Source organism: Oryza brachyantha, chromosome 1 (assembly GCF_000231095.2).
Source record: "Oryza brachyantha chromosome 1, ObraRS2, whole genome shotgun sequence".
Lineage (NCBI taxonomy): Eukaryota > Viridiplantae > Streptophyta > Magnoliopsida > Poales > Poaceae > Oryza > Oryza brachyantha.
In genome coordinates, this window is record NC_023163.2 from 1,697,049 (window position 1) to 1,712,723 (window position 15,675).

The 15,675-nt window shown below is 36.9% G+C and overlaps 1 protein-coding gene across 1 annotated transcript; it reads left to right on the forward strand.

The window, feature by feature from the left end:
• Positions 1-2,994: 2,994 nt before the first annotated feature.
• On the forward strand, positions 2,995-4,445 carry LOC102712765 (AP2/ERF and B3 domain-containing protein Os01g0141000-like). The gene has a single exon (XM_040527408.1). The coding sequence runs from the start codon at positions 3,073-3,075 to the stop codon at positions 4,186-4,188; it is 1,116 nt and encodes a 371-aa protein (XP_040383342.1). The 5' UTR covers positions 2,995-3,072; the 3' UTR covers positions 4,189-4,445.
• Positions 4,446-15,675: the final 11,230 nt, after the last annotated feature.

Below are 15,675 nucleotides of genomic sequence, written 5' to 3' on the forward strand. Positions count from 1 at the left end.
TGTAGACCTTGATTTAAAGGAATATAACGATCTATAAATTAGGGAGCTTAAATTTTATTAGTGGTTAAGTAAACTTTAATATAACAAATTTGATATGCACACGTCAATTCAATTCATTGTCTCTCATCTCATGAGAAGTTTCCTATTGGACGCTTATCCATCAGAATATAATTATGCCTACTTGTTGCCTAAATGCTTGACGCACCCATGATTCATTTCTTTCTAGGAAGAATTTTCGCCTTCTAAGAACCTTCTTCCCCTTCCCAACAAAAAGATGGCCTTCGCTTTCTTCACTCGTCACAATTCTGTACATACTTTTAATTTTTTTTTCCTGCTAGAAGTTGTCTCTTTCCTCCGCCTTGAATCATTACATATTACGAAAAAACTCAATCAAAAAATAGGCTACATATTACACATAAATATAATATCTCAATTTCACGTTGTTTGGAACTTCTTTTATACTACATATGTTCTTTCATACAATCCTTTATATCTATATAAATGATAGAGTAGTATACGTAGATGCATGCATTCAGTTAGATTCTGATTAAAATTTTTAATTGCTTGTTTGTTATATATGCAGCCGCCACATGTTTTTGCAGCTTGGTCCAACAGTTTTTGTTCTAGATAGATAATAAAGGGGTGTGTTCAGATATATACTCGATCAGATCCAAGAGATTAAAAAAGATGACGCACACGCCAGTTCCTCAAGTGACGACACAATCCTTGACTTCCTTGGAGCACGTGCACGTCAAACCGGTTATTATTATAGACTAATTCCTTCTGTTTAATTATGTCACTGCTAATTAATCTATATTAAGGTATATTAAATTATACCATAATTTAGGGGGTTCATTTGTTTAATTAGATGGGACTGCTTCACCGGACGATAGCAATTCTTGTCATGTTGCGCAACAAGAAAACAAAGTACAAATTTAACCATTTTGTTTTAAAGTCGTTGTGCGTGTGCAGTGCAATGTCACTGTGCTTATCCTGCCAATGTATGGTTTTGTTTCCCAGTACAAATTCCTTTTCACGCTCTCAAACTATTCCTGGCTTGTTTTGGACAAAAATGGTTCAAACAATTTGCTCAAGTAAAACGAGGTAAATCATGATATATATTAATTATTATGTTTTGCAAAAGCCTTCTATAAAATAAGTTGCTCTATAACCACAAATAAACTCATTGTTTAAGCTTAAAATAATTAATCATGTGGTACCATGTTTTGAATGAGAAAATTATTTCGATCAGACCACTTTTGACCAAAAGAATTCACCCTTAATTTTTTTTATTCTTTAATTAGTAAAAGTGGACGAGAACTTTATTGTATGTTTTTTCCTTTTACATAAATGGTATTTTAAGTGGGAGTTCTGATGCATTGCAGATTGTGTTTTAACTTTTTTTCGTAGGGAATTGCAAATTTGCCATTGATTTGAATCGTTATTGCAAGAATATTACTAGAAAATTGTAAAATTGCCCGCAAAAGTGTTACTCAAGCAGCAACCTTGCAATATAGAAAAATCTGTGATAAATTTGTAAAAGCACTTTTTTCTTTGGTATTTGCATAATAAACTACATGCAAAATTAACTTTCATGACAATATTTGGAACTATTTGCATAACACAGGTTATATTTTGATTAATGGTTCTATAAAATAAACCAAAATATTATAGAAAGTAATTGAACAGAGGAATAGTTCAAGAGCGAGTTTTTTTTTCTATTTTATTACAATCAATTTATTCGCTTCATAATCCGAATGTACAAGCAAACTTTTCTCTCTTTTTTTTTTCTCCTTCTATATATCTGGAAACAAAGGCTACAAGAAAGTGTGAGAAATAATTTAGCAGTGATCCGATTCTGTATCTACCTACCTAAATAACATATATCTACAAGTTGTAGAAATTAATCAAATTAAGCTAGCTAGATACTCTGGATAAGTCCTGCACGAAATTCAGTTTGCAGAACAGTCAATACCGTTTGTTTCCTCAGTTCTTGTACTGGTGTGAAACCATGCCGCTGCAGGACCAGGAAGGTTTTGCAAAAGAAATTCCTGGCCAGATTGAAAGAAGAACATGCATGCGTACGTCTGAAACAATGATAATGATAAAGAGAGGTTGAAAACAAAGCGATTAATTAATTAATTAGTGCATATGTATATTTTTAGGAATGAAAGAAAAAAGAAAGGAAAAATGAAGAGAGTACATGAAGATATTCTGCTATGCATATCTGTCCAGTACTGGTTCCTACGTATAGTACGGACAGGTAACATTGTAACATGCATCAAGTACATTGCATCACACCCCAATAAAACTTCCACATCACCATCCAGCAATTTAATGAAATAAATCAATTAATTAATAAAAATCTACTAGTACCTCCCAACCACACATGTAAATATGAAGCTTTGACAGGGACCAAATTAAGACACAAAAACAAAACCTCCAAAAAGACATGGCCACTTTGCATAAAAGCACACATATGCCTTGTTTTTTTTATTATGTTTGATGATGTGGCTAACCTTGGACATTGAAAATAAAAAATGTGTCATATTTAAATATCTTAATGATAAAATTAATCATAATAAAATAAATAATAATTGTATTAATTTTAATAAGACACATGATGAAATTAACATACTTTCTTTGTAAAAGACCCATCTTCCAAGATAAATCTGGACCACTAAAAGTTGATTTTTTTTCTATAAAAAAGTCTAAAACTCAACGACAATAAATATTTAAAAAAAACCTAAAAACTCGAGAGAGGGCTTTTAGATTATTGGAATCAACTTGGCTCAAGATAGATAGACGCCGTCTCCACACATGCATACATATCTTTGTCCAAGCAAAATAAGCAAGGAGTATGCTAGTAGCAGCAAGAACACGTTGAGTTTTGTACAGATGCTTCGTTTGGGTTGGTCCAAATAAAATACAACGACCAGAGTCTATATATACACACCCACAGCAACGCAACACAACCCATTTCCAGACCACCTCCTCATCTTCTTTGGCTCCACTAGCTGCCCTAGCTAATTACAGGCTACTGCTACAGCTACAGCTATAGCAACTCTCTCTATGGGGGTGGACACCATCTCCTCCTCCTCCTCCGACTCCTCCGGCGCGTCCACGGCCACCACGGAGTCCGGCGGGGGCGCCGTGCAGCTGTTGTCTGTCGTCGAGCCGGCGGCGGCGGTGGATGCGCTCCCTGTGGTGGTGGGGGGTGACTCCTCCACCGTGGATGATGTCGTGACGTCGAAGCCGGCGGCGGCGCAGCAGTCGTCGAGGTACAAGGGGGTTGTGCCGCAGCCCAACGGGCGGTGGGGGGCGCAGATCTACGAGCGCCACGCGCGGGTGTGGCTCGGGACGTTCCCCGACGAGGAGGCGGCGGCGCGGGCCTACGACGTGGCCGCGCTCAGGTACCGCGGGCGCGACGCGGCGACCAACTTCCCCGGCGCGGCGGCGTCGGCAGCGGAGCTGGCGTTCCTCGCCGCGCACTCCAAGGCCGAGATCGTCGACATGCTGCGGAAGCACACCTACTCCGACGAGCTCCGCCAGGGCCTGCGGCGCGGCCGCGGCATGGGCGCGCGCGCGCAGCCGACGCCGTCGTGGGCGCGGGAGCCCCTGTTCGAGAAGGCCGTGACGCCCAGCGATGTCGGCAAGCTCAACCGCCTGGTGGTGCCCAAGCAGCACGCGGAGAAGCACTTCCCGCTGCGGCGCAGCCCCGACTCCGCCGCGGCGGCCACCGGCAAGGGCGTGCTTCTCAACTTCGAGGACGGCGAGGGCAAGGTCTGGAGGTTCCGGTACTCCTACTGGAACAGCAGCCAGAGCTACGTGCTCACCAAGGGCTGGAGCCGATTCGTCAGGGAGAAGGGCCTCCGCGCCGGCGACACCATAGTGTTCTCCCGCTCGGCATATGGGCCGGAGAAGCTGCTCTTCATCGACTGCAAGAAGAACAAGACGGCGGCGGCGGCGGCCACCACCACCACCTGCACCGCCGCCAACTCAGAGAAGCCAAGCGAAGCCCGCGTTGTCAGGCTGTTCGGAGTCGACATAGCCGGAGGCGAAGGCCGGAAACGGGAGAGAACGCTGGAAATGGCGGCGGCACTCGAGAGAGGGCAAGAAGCGTTCTTGCTCAAGAGGCAATGCGTGGTTCATCAGCGCTCTCCTGCCCTAGGTGCCCTGCTGTTATAGCAACGAATTCTTCATATATAGATTATAAATCTCCCATCTTTTGTTGTTCATCATCTGTTTGATCTTCAATTAGAGCCGGTGTTCTTCGTTTTTTTGCATAGAACTTGTCAAACCAGAGATTGCAAATGATCGATCGATCCAGCTGTGTGTACAGCCTTTAATTAGGGACTCTAGATATCATCATAATCCTCCTGAGATCATAAGTATGTACAATTATCTACTAGTACATAGCAATGAACTTCTGTTTCTTATAAGTGGCCTCCTTTTCTGTTCATCTGATGTGAGTTGGATTTAATTAGATTCTCTACATAATTTTACTCTTGGCAAGATTAATTGGTTGTGCTGCACTGAGTAATCTGTACTATTAATTAGCTGATGCTACGCGCTGAGTGCGGGTAATAATATTTACATGTATAATCTACCATCAATCGAAGATGATATCCAAATACATGGGTCGAGCACTTCAGGGATTCTGAACTTGCACATTTTTAGATAATATTCAGACCTTCCACATATGGATCCTTTCTCTATCGCTTCTTTTTGCGGGGAATTTGAATTCTCTTAACCTATTGATTCTTTTGTAGCTTACCTTATTGAGATTTTGTTAAAGTTGATTTTAGGCCCTTTTATATGAGTTCTCCTGGCAGCTGTTCATTTGATATTTCTTGGTTGAACATTCAGATTGTTCGAATCTACGTTTGCTATAACAAATAATCAAGCAAAGTGTCTATATCTATGCAGCTTTCTACTCCGTTTTGTTTTATTGTATGTTAGTGATCTTTAATTTGCATATGTGGCCCATATTTGAAAATCTTAATTAGCTTTTGTCATAAACCAATTCCTGTACTGTACTACGTAGAACTGGGAATTCGCATGGTAGCTGGCCACCTACAGTGTTTGCCCCAAAATCTATAACTACAGTGTTTTACTCCCAGAATCTAGTTGTCTTTTTTTTTGTCATTGTTTTTCACTTTTTCCTTTTTATAGTCTGAGTTATTTGGCAATGTGGCCACACTGATACTTTCCTCCCAAAAAAATGAATGTTATCTTCAAGACAACTGTAAAATGTACCGTGTTTCAAGGGAAAAATTAAGCTTCTCGGTGAGAAAAATCCTTTCATGGTCTTAGGCTGTGTTATTTTCATGGGTAAGTAATCGACGTGGAAAAGGTAGTAGCATTTAGCATATGATTAATTAATTAATAGCTATAAAAAACGGATTCATATGATTTTTAAAGCAACTTTCGTGTAGAATTTTTTTATAAAAAATACACCATTTAGTTAGTTTGGGAACCGTGCTCACGAAAAACGAGAAAATCTGGGTTAGACAAACGGGAAATTTAACTTTTTGCCACTCTTACGAGCGGCCAAAACAGATTTGCCACTCGCTGTCTATGATATATGGACCCTCATAAGTCTGTAACAGGTGGGTCTAGTGGTAAATCTGTTATAAAAATCCGTAAAAAGTGACAAAAAGTTAAAAGCCCCCTCATGACTTTATTAACGCACAATATATTTTTGAAATTAATCTTACAAGACCAGTTCAATGTTTACATCACCTAACTTAAAGTACGGTCGGTCTATATAGAGCTAGACCCGGTCTCATAGGTATTATTTTACATATATTTTAGGATAATTTCATGAAAGCTACTCACTCCGCTCTAAAAAGACTTCATTTTTTAACATTTATTACGTGTTTCTCAAAGACTTTCTTTTCTGAGCAATCATTGCATTGGGGTTCGTAAAGCGAGGATTGAATGTCTTATGATTTAAAATCAGGAAACGTTGTATTGAAGTGTCAAAAATCATGAGTATTTTAGTCTCTATAGTTTTGTAATTATATGTATAAAGTATGCTAAAAAATGAAGTCTTTTTTAGACGGAGCGAGTATATTTTAGTGTTAACAACAAGGTATGTAATTTATTCTCATGATAATTCATGTGTACATGCCCTTCTATGCCGTAGACATGGAAGGAAATAGATTCTTTTTGGCAATTAATTAAAATATATTTGCACGTGACATATAATATTTTGGTAATATGAGGTAATATGTTGTAAAAAGTACGGTGCCACCTAAAGTTTGAGGAAATAATGGTTTTAGTTCTGAATAAATTGTTTTATTTTTAATCTTTTTATTTGAAATGGATCACGGAACAAGCACAGTCGAAATGGATAATTGCTATATATACATATACATCGTAGGTACTAACATAACAAAAATGTGCAATAATGTTGTTATTATCTATATATAATACTATCACGTTAAGGCTCCTATGAAAATGCCTGTGTGAAAATTCCTGTTTAAGTTTTACTTTCCTGCTTCTTATTAAGTTTGATGGGTAGAGAGAAGAAAAGAAATTATCAATAGATCAATGTTTCATCTCTACATATGTTTCCCGATCATCACTATATCCCTCAAATCCCAAGTATCATAACTTTAAAAAAGATGAAAAATAATATTCACTCTTAACTCAATTTATTCAATCATAAGGAAGCACTGGTGTAATTTACTATGCACGCATGAACATTGAGTTTAATTGATCTACCAACTATAGTTCACTCTAAAAGTTTAGGCTAAGAGGCATGTCGAATTTTAATCCGTCCTACATAACCTATGGCAAGGGATTGTTACATCTAATAATTAAAATTTTGTTTATTTGTCTAGAGTTAAAGTGCACATTATTATGGGCCACGGAATGCATTACCTTAATTACCGAGTTAATCTTATGAGCAATTTATCATCCTTGAGAAGGTAACATGAGGTACTACTTTTTTCTATATAAAATTTATTATCTCTTGATATCTTAAATATTAGAAGGTACCAAATTTTATATAGAAAACAGTGGTACCTCATGGTACCTCAAGGAGGAATGCTCTAATCTTATAGAGGCATTAGTCAGATTTGTTTGTCACATATATCGACCAACCTTTTAGGGTTCCCTCAAAAATCAAGAATTTACATGATTTTATTTAATACCTCAAAAAATCGTTTAAATTTCCTCCACAATGTTGGCCTTAAATTTAATTATCTGGCAGAAGGTAATTACTGTGTTAATTTGTAGAATCATATATACACCAATATTGCAAGGGTAGAATCATAGTTTGGCTATTCAAAGTCAACATAATGTCATCACTTTTATCCACTTGTCCACTAGATTTAACACAACATGTTCAGAATAAAGTTGTAAAGTGTGCAATATCATTGAAAAGCTTTTCGACAAATTTACTCATACCATATTCATTCCCAAACCATATACGGGATACAGAGTTTCAGTCAGCAAACCAGGCTCAAACATTTAGCCTTGTTTGAAACAGACTAATATTCGTCAGCTATTACTGCAATCGATTATCTACTTGATTATAGAAATAACCTAGATATTTGGAGAAATATACTTAACAAATATATAGGTTAGAAAAAGAACGGTCTAAGTAATACAGAAGAAGAAGAAAGTATTTTTAATAAAGAAAACATGCTGGTACAGATAATATATGGTGAAAAAGCTGAAAAGAATTGAAGAAACCAGTTTAGCAGGGTAATCGTTTCTATTCTAAAATTTATTCGCAGATGAAATAAAAAAACACTCCTTAAATTAATTTCCCATTTTACATCCATCTCAATTCTCAAGCCTGTAGTGATTAATAAAAAATTTAAAAGCAACAGCACTGACATTTTTTCGAGAAAAAATACCATATATGCTCGATCTCCTTGGGTTATTTTCTGGAGATGGAGCTAATGGCTACTTGGCCAAGTTGGACGAAGGACAGCAGGCAGCAGGGCAGGCAAGTTGCACCATGAACACGATCGAAAGGCTAGCAAGGTTCACTGCACTGAACATTTGCTGTTTCTCTCATGTACTGGCGTACTCACCCCAGCTTGCAATTTTCATGGATCACATTAACCGATCGATCAATCCATCGATCTTTAAATTTTTCGAGTTGCTGTGCTTCGTACAAGCCACCTAGCTGCAAGTTGCATCAAAACGACATTACTAGCTGCTTGTGCGATTAACTATTAGTCTGGGTACTGGTCATCGATATCGACGTATACTTGTCTCTCTCTCTGACCTGTAAGGCAGTAGCTCTGTCTATATGTATTCATGATGCAGAGACTAAAGGTAATAGTGAAATTTGTCGTTCTCGGCAACCCAACAACTTTGTAGTGGCAACATTGTAAATTAAGGCAGTGTTGCGGCTTTTATTTAGAAACAAAGGAGAAAAGACCTTACACATTTTAATATTATTTTTTATTATGATATCACGTTATTAAAATAGTAGCCCCTTGGAAATAGGTAGTGCAAGTAGCTCAGCCTATGTGCATTCATGATGCAGATGCTAAGGTAGTAGTAATTTTTTTTTTCTTAGCAACCCGACAACTATGTGGTGGCAACCTTTAAAATTGAAGCAATATTGTATTATTCCTTTTATAAACAGTGGAGAAAAAACCTATACATAGTCCAATATTATTTTTATAAGGGAGTATTACAATATATTTATGGCTCCTTTGAAATACAAAACACGTGAATAGGAAAACTTTATGAATGGAACGATATGTCCATTGAATTTCTACAAGAGTTAAAAACACGTAAGAATTTTAAAAAATGTTGTTTGATTGACGCGTAGGAGAAATATGGATTTAGAGTAATAGGAAGAATAAAACATAAGGCAGAAAGTCATGCTTATTTTTCTTTAAAATCTCTATATTACATAATTCATAGGAATTTCAAAGAAGAGGATATAATTCAATCATCTGTTTCAAATATATTCATAAGATTTTTTTTCTATAGTATTAAATTAAGTCTTTCAAATTTCCTATGTTTTTTTTCGTTTGAATCAAAGGGAGACTTTAAACATTTGTAGTTGATTTAGGTAGCTTTGATTCTTTTCCAACCTCAATGGGAGAAGAAAGACCTGCTTGTTACAATTAACATCAGTTTCTTTTAATTAATTACATTAGTGAGCACGTTGGCCATGTGGTTAGCTGCGCATTCATCTTAATCTTAAACTTGTATAGTGGTATCATTAACTGTTATGGCATTCGACCGGTCCTGAGACGACTCCAAAGACTTTGAAAAGTCGTCCTGGGGGAGTTTCTAGAAGATTCTTGGCAGACCATCGCAGAACGTCGCCATTAGCTAGCTCCACTTTTAGCGATCGATCGAGCTCAGCTTGGCATCTTATTAATCCATGTGTTAATACTTTTTTTAGTACGTATATGTGAAAGCGATTATACAGTATTATGCATTAATTAACATTAAATTATAGTAGGACAGTCCTCTAGCTGGTAGCTGTGTGCAATACATGTGTGTGTACGGTAAGATCAGATGAATTTGATCAATTTTTCTTTGATAAAAAAAGGGACGCATGCTAGCAGAGATGCAGCTAGCTATCGTAGTACGTGTTGTCGCTTCATGTCCGAATAATTTATAAATAAATTTTTTATACGTGTGTTCTTATGATCTAATTAAAGTTTGAAAAATAAATATTGATAAAATAACTCTAAAATCAACTTCAAATTTAAGGTTAAAAGATTAATTTTAACATATTAGTATAAGAAAAAACGAAAAGATGAGGCTACTAGTGCAGTGTTGCGACAAAGGATATGAGTATATATATTCTAATGCACAGTTTGCAAATACTTGTCAACTTTCATTTATCAAGGTACTGTGGTATATGTTTCTGAAAATATTACTGTACAGTATCTTATAATTAAGTATAATCCAGAATATACAAGTGGCACTACTAGATTTATTTTTACTTAAAATGCTTAATTTATCAACATCCATATTCAAAGTTAACTCCTCTTGTGCTGTTTAAAATGTACCATCAAATTAAGTTTAATCAACCTTGATCAGATTGAAAAGTATTTTATAGATGAAAAATTTTATGGCCCTACCAAAGTACCTAGATGTACCAAAATTTTGTGCTAAAAATTTTGATACCCTGCAAGTTATCTAATGGTGATGAAATTATCCTCCATAGATATGTATACTTAAATTCCCAAAGTATATATGGAAGCTGACTGTAGTACTCATCTGCATTGCGTGGTATATAGGAGTATATCATGGTAGCTTAATGAACAAACTATAGATGTGTCACAAAGAACATTTCTTGGCCGGGTTGGATTATTGTCGATCTCTTGCTTTCTAATTCTTTCTAGCATATGCATGCATGCTTCAGCCAGTAGCTTTCCAGGTATGGTCATTGGTCAATGCTCACGCGCGTTGTATCAGCAATATATATGCATGCAAATTAACGATTGAATCAAGTCTTGCATTGATCGATTGTTAACCAGAAGAATGGCATGTGCACAGACCGGCCACTTGTCTTATTTTCCCTTTAGCTAATACTACTAAGTGGAATTTGTGGAAATAGAGACTCCATTCAATCAAACATCCAATTCAACCAACACAAGGAACATGACTAGTACAAGAGATGATTATTTGACTTCAAACATAATGTTTAAATGCATACAAATTAAATTTGGAATATACTCCTCTGACATAATGCCTAAAATCCACATTTGTCCGTTTTATATGTTGAGTGGATCCATATTCACACAATACCCCACTTAGGGCTCTACTGAAACATGAGATTGAGAAACCAGCTTATATATGTGAAAAATACAAGATTTTGACATGAATGCAAATGCAAAACAGAGGGTTGCAAAACTCAAGAAAATACATAATTTATTGTTTAATTAGACTGCATTAAAAACACAGGAATCAGATGAGAGAGCTTGAATCAAAGCATTTTTTCAAGAGATTCCAGCTCTTACTGATTTTCCTCCTAAATCTACCTTCAATGAACCATTCCTTACAAATGTCATGCAGTTGGACAAGACCAATCATTTGTTTCAAAGGACCAAATAAGAAATTTTCCTAAAGGATTTGAATCATGCAAAATTCCTTCACAAATCCTTTGTTTTAAAGGGGGTCTTACACTTTTTTCATCGCTTCGAGTAAAAGAAATGTTTTAACTTTTATTAGAGTTTTGTTTTCATTTAATCATATAGTTTGACTTGCTTACCATAGTACATATTAGTACTCAAAAAATTGCTTATTTTTTACTATGTACACACCTTCAAACATCAAGGCTTCATTTTTCAGTTATTTTTTTACCCCTTTTAATTGCTTGTTATATGTCGTCAAATGTATACCTGATTTCGCGTAAAATTGATCAAATTCAACATGAGACTTGATTCAGTTCAACTCCTCGTTGTTATACAAACACGACTTTCCTAGTTGCGACAAAGACACATGCAAGCAAGCACCCCAACTAAGACCGGGTTCGATCTCTTTTCCATCACTAGATATAACGCGGTATGACCACGAGAACGCGGAATGACTTGGAACGCCCTTTAGTTTAACATTTATTTGAAATTTAAATTAAATTAGCTAAAGATGATCTTTAGTTTTAAAGGCAATAAATATAGATCTTTGTAACCCTATCGTTGGGGAGGAACTTATTATTATTATTTTCTCTTTTCTTTATCCATCTTTCCCTCCTAACTCTCTTAGAGCAGGTACAATAGAGGTGCTAAGCTGACTTAAAAAAAATATTGCTGAGTTGGCAAAAACAAAGAAGGAGAGAGAAAATGGATGGATGCTTAATTTAGAGCCAGGCTGTACACACAAACCAAGAAAAAGTACTACTTACAAAATAAAGAAAGAGATATGATAGGGGACATAAAGAATATAATATTATTATTATGATAGATAAGCTGAAAATTAGAGTCTTTTATTGTATGTGTGAGCTACAAGACATGGAATGAAATTGGAGTAGACAACAGATGCTACTATTGATCTTGCTCTTAGAAAGGCTGTCAGAAACACTGTTCTTTGCTTCAAAACTTTCTATTGCATAGCTAAACCATATCCTGTAATAAAAAAACATATCATTAATTGTTCTGAAGATTGATATGATTTTCAAAGCGAAACCTTGCACTATAATTTATGTTAGAAAATATTTTTGCAAACTTAAATAAAACTGTAGCACAATAGAATTATTTTTCAAGATAAAGGTTAGATAGTATTTTCAACCAAAATAAAGTTAAGAAAATGTTATTTAATTATGTTCATAAAGTTTTGAGATGATTTTAGACCGTAGGGGAATCGGATGTGCTCAAACTGGTTCAAAATAATCAATTATTAATCCTCGCCTTGTGTAAGGACGCAACATATCGACGACCACAAAATTAACAATTTTTCATGGTTTTATCGACCGAGCACGACACTTCCTAGTTGCGACAAAGACGTGTAGTAACACATGCACATCATGATCAAGCTAGTCTAGGTACGTAGCACCCCAAGTATGACCGACAGGATTCTCTCTCGTTGATGGCTCAGCATAGACACATATATATATCTGCACGGTCCGGAATTAACCTGTAAAAACCACCAGAAATTCAGATTGTGCATTTCTGCAGGCTGCAGCATGCATTCAGATATACCATTTCATGAGTATATGCATCGATCCATGAAATGGATGAGCACAAAAGCCAGTCCCAGCTGCAAGTTGCAAGAAGCAGCTTTCCAGTGGAAAACCACAAGCTGCCTAGCTTTGGTAGAGAGGCAGTTTGAGACGTACAGCACACAGTTTCGTACCGTGTGCGTACCAAGTTGGCAACTAGCCGCCCAAGCAGGCATTCTAGCTGCAGTGACCGGCTCAAGTTTCCATTGCCATCCATCCATCCATTTCCAAACCCAATCCAATCCAATCCTTCTTCTTCCTCCTCCTCCTCATTTGTGTGTAGACCTAGCCTGCAGTTTTCTTTGCAAGTTGCTGCTACTGCTGCTGCTGCTGCTGCTGCTGCTGGCTTGTCGTCCTCTGGCCCCAACTTTAAAGATGGATGGATAGACGGTTCAAAGAATGGAGCTTGCAACTTGCATCTCTGCGTTTCTGGTGATCATATGCAACATGGACTAGCTACTTGGATTAGTTCAAAGGAGCTGCTTCTTGGATGCTGTCCGGCCACGTTGCCATGCATGTCAATTCTGTGGATGGCGTCAAGCCTGCATGCAAGGAGCAGATTTAATTAACTTGCTGCCACCTACCTAATTGAGCATTTGGTATTAGTCTATCATTACTTTGCTCTCTCTTAGTCATGACTTTTGTATATGTACGTATGTCATTAATTTTTTTTTATTCCAAGCTACCGGGCATGCATGCCTTAATTTGTCAGAGAGAAACCGATGCTTGATTTGTTTGCTGCTTATGTATTGGTGGCTTCAAAAGTCCATGCACATATGCAAGCTGTGGACGCAGTGTTTGGTCAAGGGAAACGGATCCATTTGGAATTCTGGAGTATAATTTAAGTTGCTTTGACAGGATCAGTATTAGTTGTTAATTGATGTCCGTCTCGGAATCAAACTACTTTTTCTTGGTTAGCTGATGCTGTGTGATCTTGTGCACATGTATCTGTTCATGCATTCATGGACTCCAAATTATTTGTTTAGTTGTGCACTTGTTATGCTAGCAGTGTTTTGATTAATGATGAAAAGTGCACAAATTTTATATAAGATTGATGCTTACTTCTTCCTGGAAGGAAGCTAGGATCATGTATATATATTATATATGTGTGGCTTTGTGCATGCATGTTGCCGACTTGTTAATTGATTAGCAAATGCATTTTTATAGTACATCAATTTGGGCTGTGTCATTGGCGGCTGAAACTTTTTGGCACGTTATAATTAGAATTGGCACTTGATCAATGGGTATATTTAATTTTGAAAACTCCATTGGTTGATCTGCTGGTCTTGATATTTTCCTGGGTAAAGAAGAGACTAAGACTTCCACTTGCCAACTAGTTTTTTTTAGAGCCTCTACGGAGATGAAACTTTTTGGAAAGGTGCTCGAGGTGACCAAGTTTAATTCACCAACTGAAATCATGCACTCACTTGATTTAAATGTCATTATGACAATGCAACAAATGCAAAAAAAAAATCGTTTCTTTCGGTTCTTCATTAATATTCTGGACCATTTGGAGGAGCAACATGTACATATGCATGCATCACACTTCAGCATTTTTGTCTTCTTTTCTTGGAGTTTTCATAATGATCATGATTAGGATATACAAGTTGATCCATTGGCATATTGGCAATATTTGACGATTTTCAATTTAAAAAATCTATATTTATTTTGTCTTGGTATTAAAAAAATGTCGCTTATTTTATGCCGAGATTATTATGAGCCCAGAGTTGGGGTGCTAATAATTAACCAGAATCATATATTCTTTTTAATTTGTGATACGAAGGCCGTGTTCGGCAGTAGCATAAATAACCCACACGGAAAACGTTGCGCTAGATTAGTACATGATTAATTAATTATAATTATAAAAATTTTGAAAATAGATTAATATGATTTTTTATTGTAATTTTCAAATAGAAATTTTTCATAAAAAATACACCGTTTAGCAGTTTGGGAAATGTGCGCGCGAAAAAAAAAAGAGAGAATCCAGCTTGCTAGTCTGATGGAACGAACACGGCCGAACATGGAGATGGGAGATATATCCTATGTGAAAAATGGCACTGCAGGTAGATTTTGTCTAAAACACTTTCATGATACTATGATTATGACAACAAATCAATCAAGTCAAAGTTAAATTTTAGGGATTATGTCAATATCAAAAATATCAATGAATATTGACCAGAGGGATTAGCAAGGGTCTACTACTGTCCTGTCATTTAATTAATTAATGAGATTAAGTCCCAGATTCCCGGTATCCTTAATTGGTCTAAGAGAACAGACAAATTTTGCAAGATTGGAGGATGGTGGTAGGTTCTTCTCCAACTGTGCCTCTCAAGCAGCCATAACATATTAACCAGCAACATAATTAAGCACTAATCTGCCATATGACATTTTGATCATCCTCATGACACATTTTTTAAAAGATAATGATCTCATGGAACACATAAACCACCCATATCACGAAGAGTCTCCTAGGCCAGTCATCGTCCACGTACTCCTGACAGCAAAGCCAAGCTAATATAATGCTGAAAAGCCCAAATCGTTAGGATATGATAGAGGCTGCTAGGAATTAACTATGCAGATAAGCACTTAGATTAGCAAAAGAGCATTACCACTGGGTACTTGATTAGTACAGAAGCATCAATCAAATTGAGACTATTAGCTAGAAGACCGGGCAAGCAAAGCAATTAAGCATTGAATCCAGAGAGAGAGAGAGTAGGAACGAGCTAGGCAAAACAGTAGCTTGCATTGTCCCGGTCCTCCTGACCTGTTATATGCATGCAAGTGTTAACTGTACTTTTGCAGTACAGCGACGAGCTAGAGCCGTCAGAAGAGGTGCGTACGTAAGTAGTACCAGGCGTACTACACCATCCCAAATTCAGCAGCATCGGCCAATGGGTTTGAGACGCAATAATTGGCTCATACTATGTGTACATCTGAATTTCTTGTCATGTTCAGAGAAAATAATGCTGGAGTAATCGTCCTACATATCTCTTGAATTCAAATACGCACATCTGAATTTC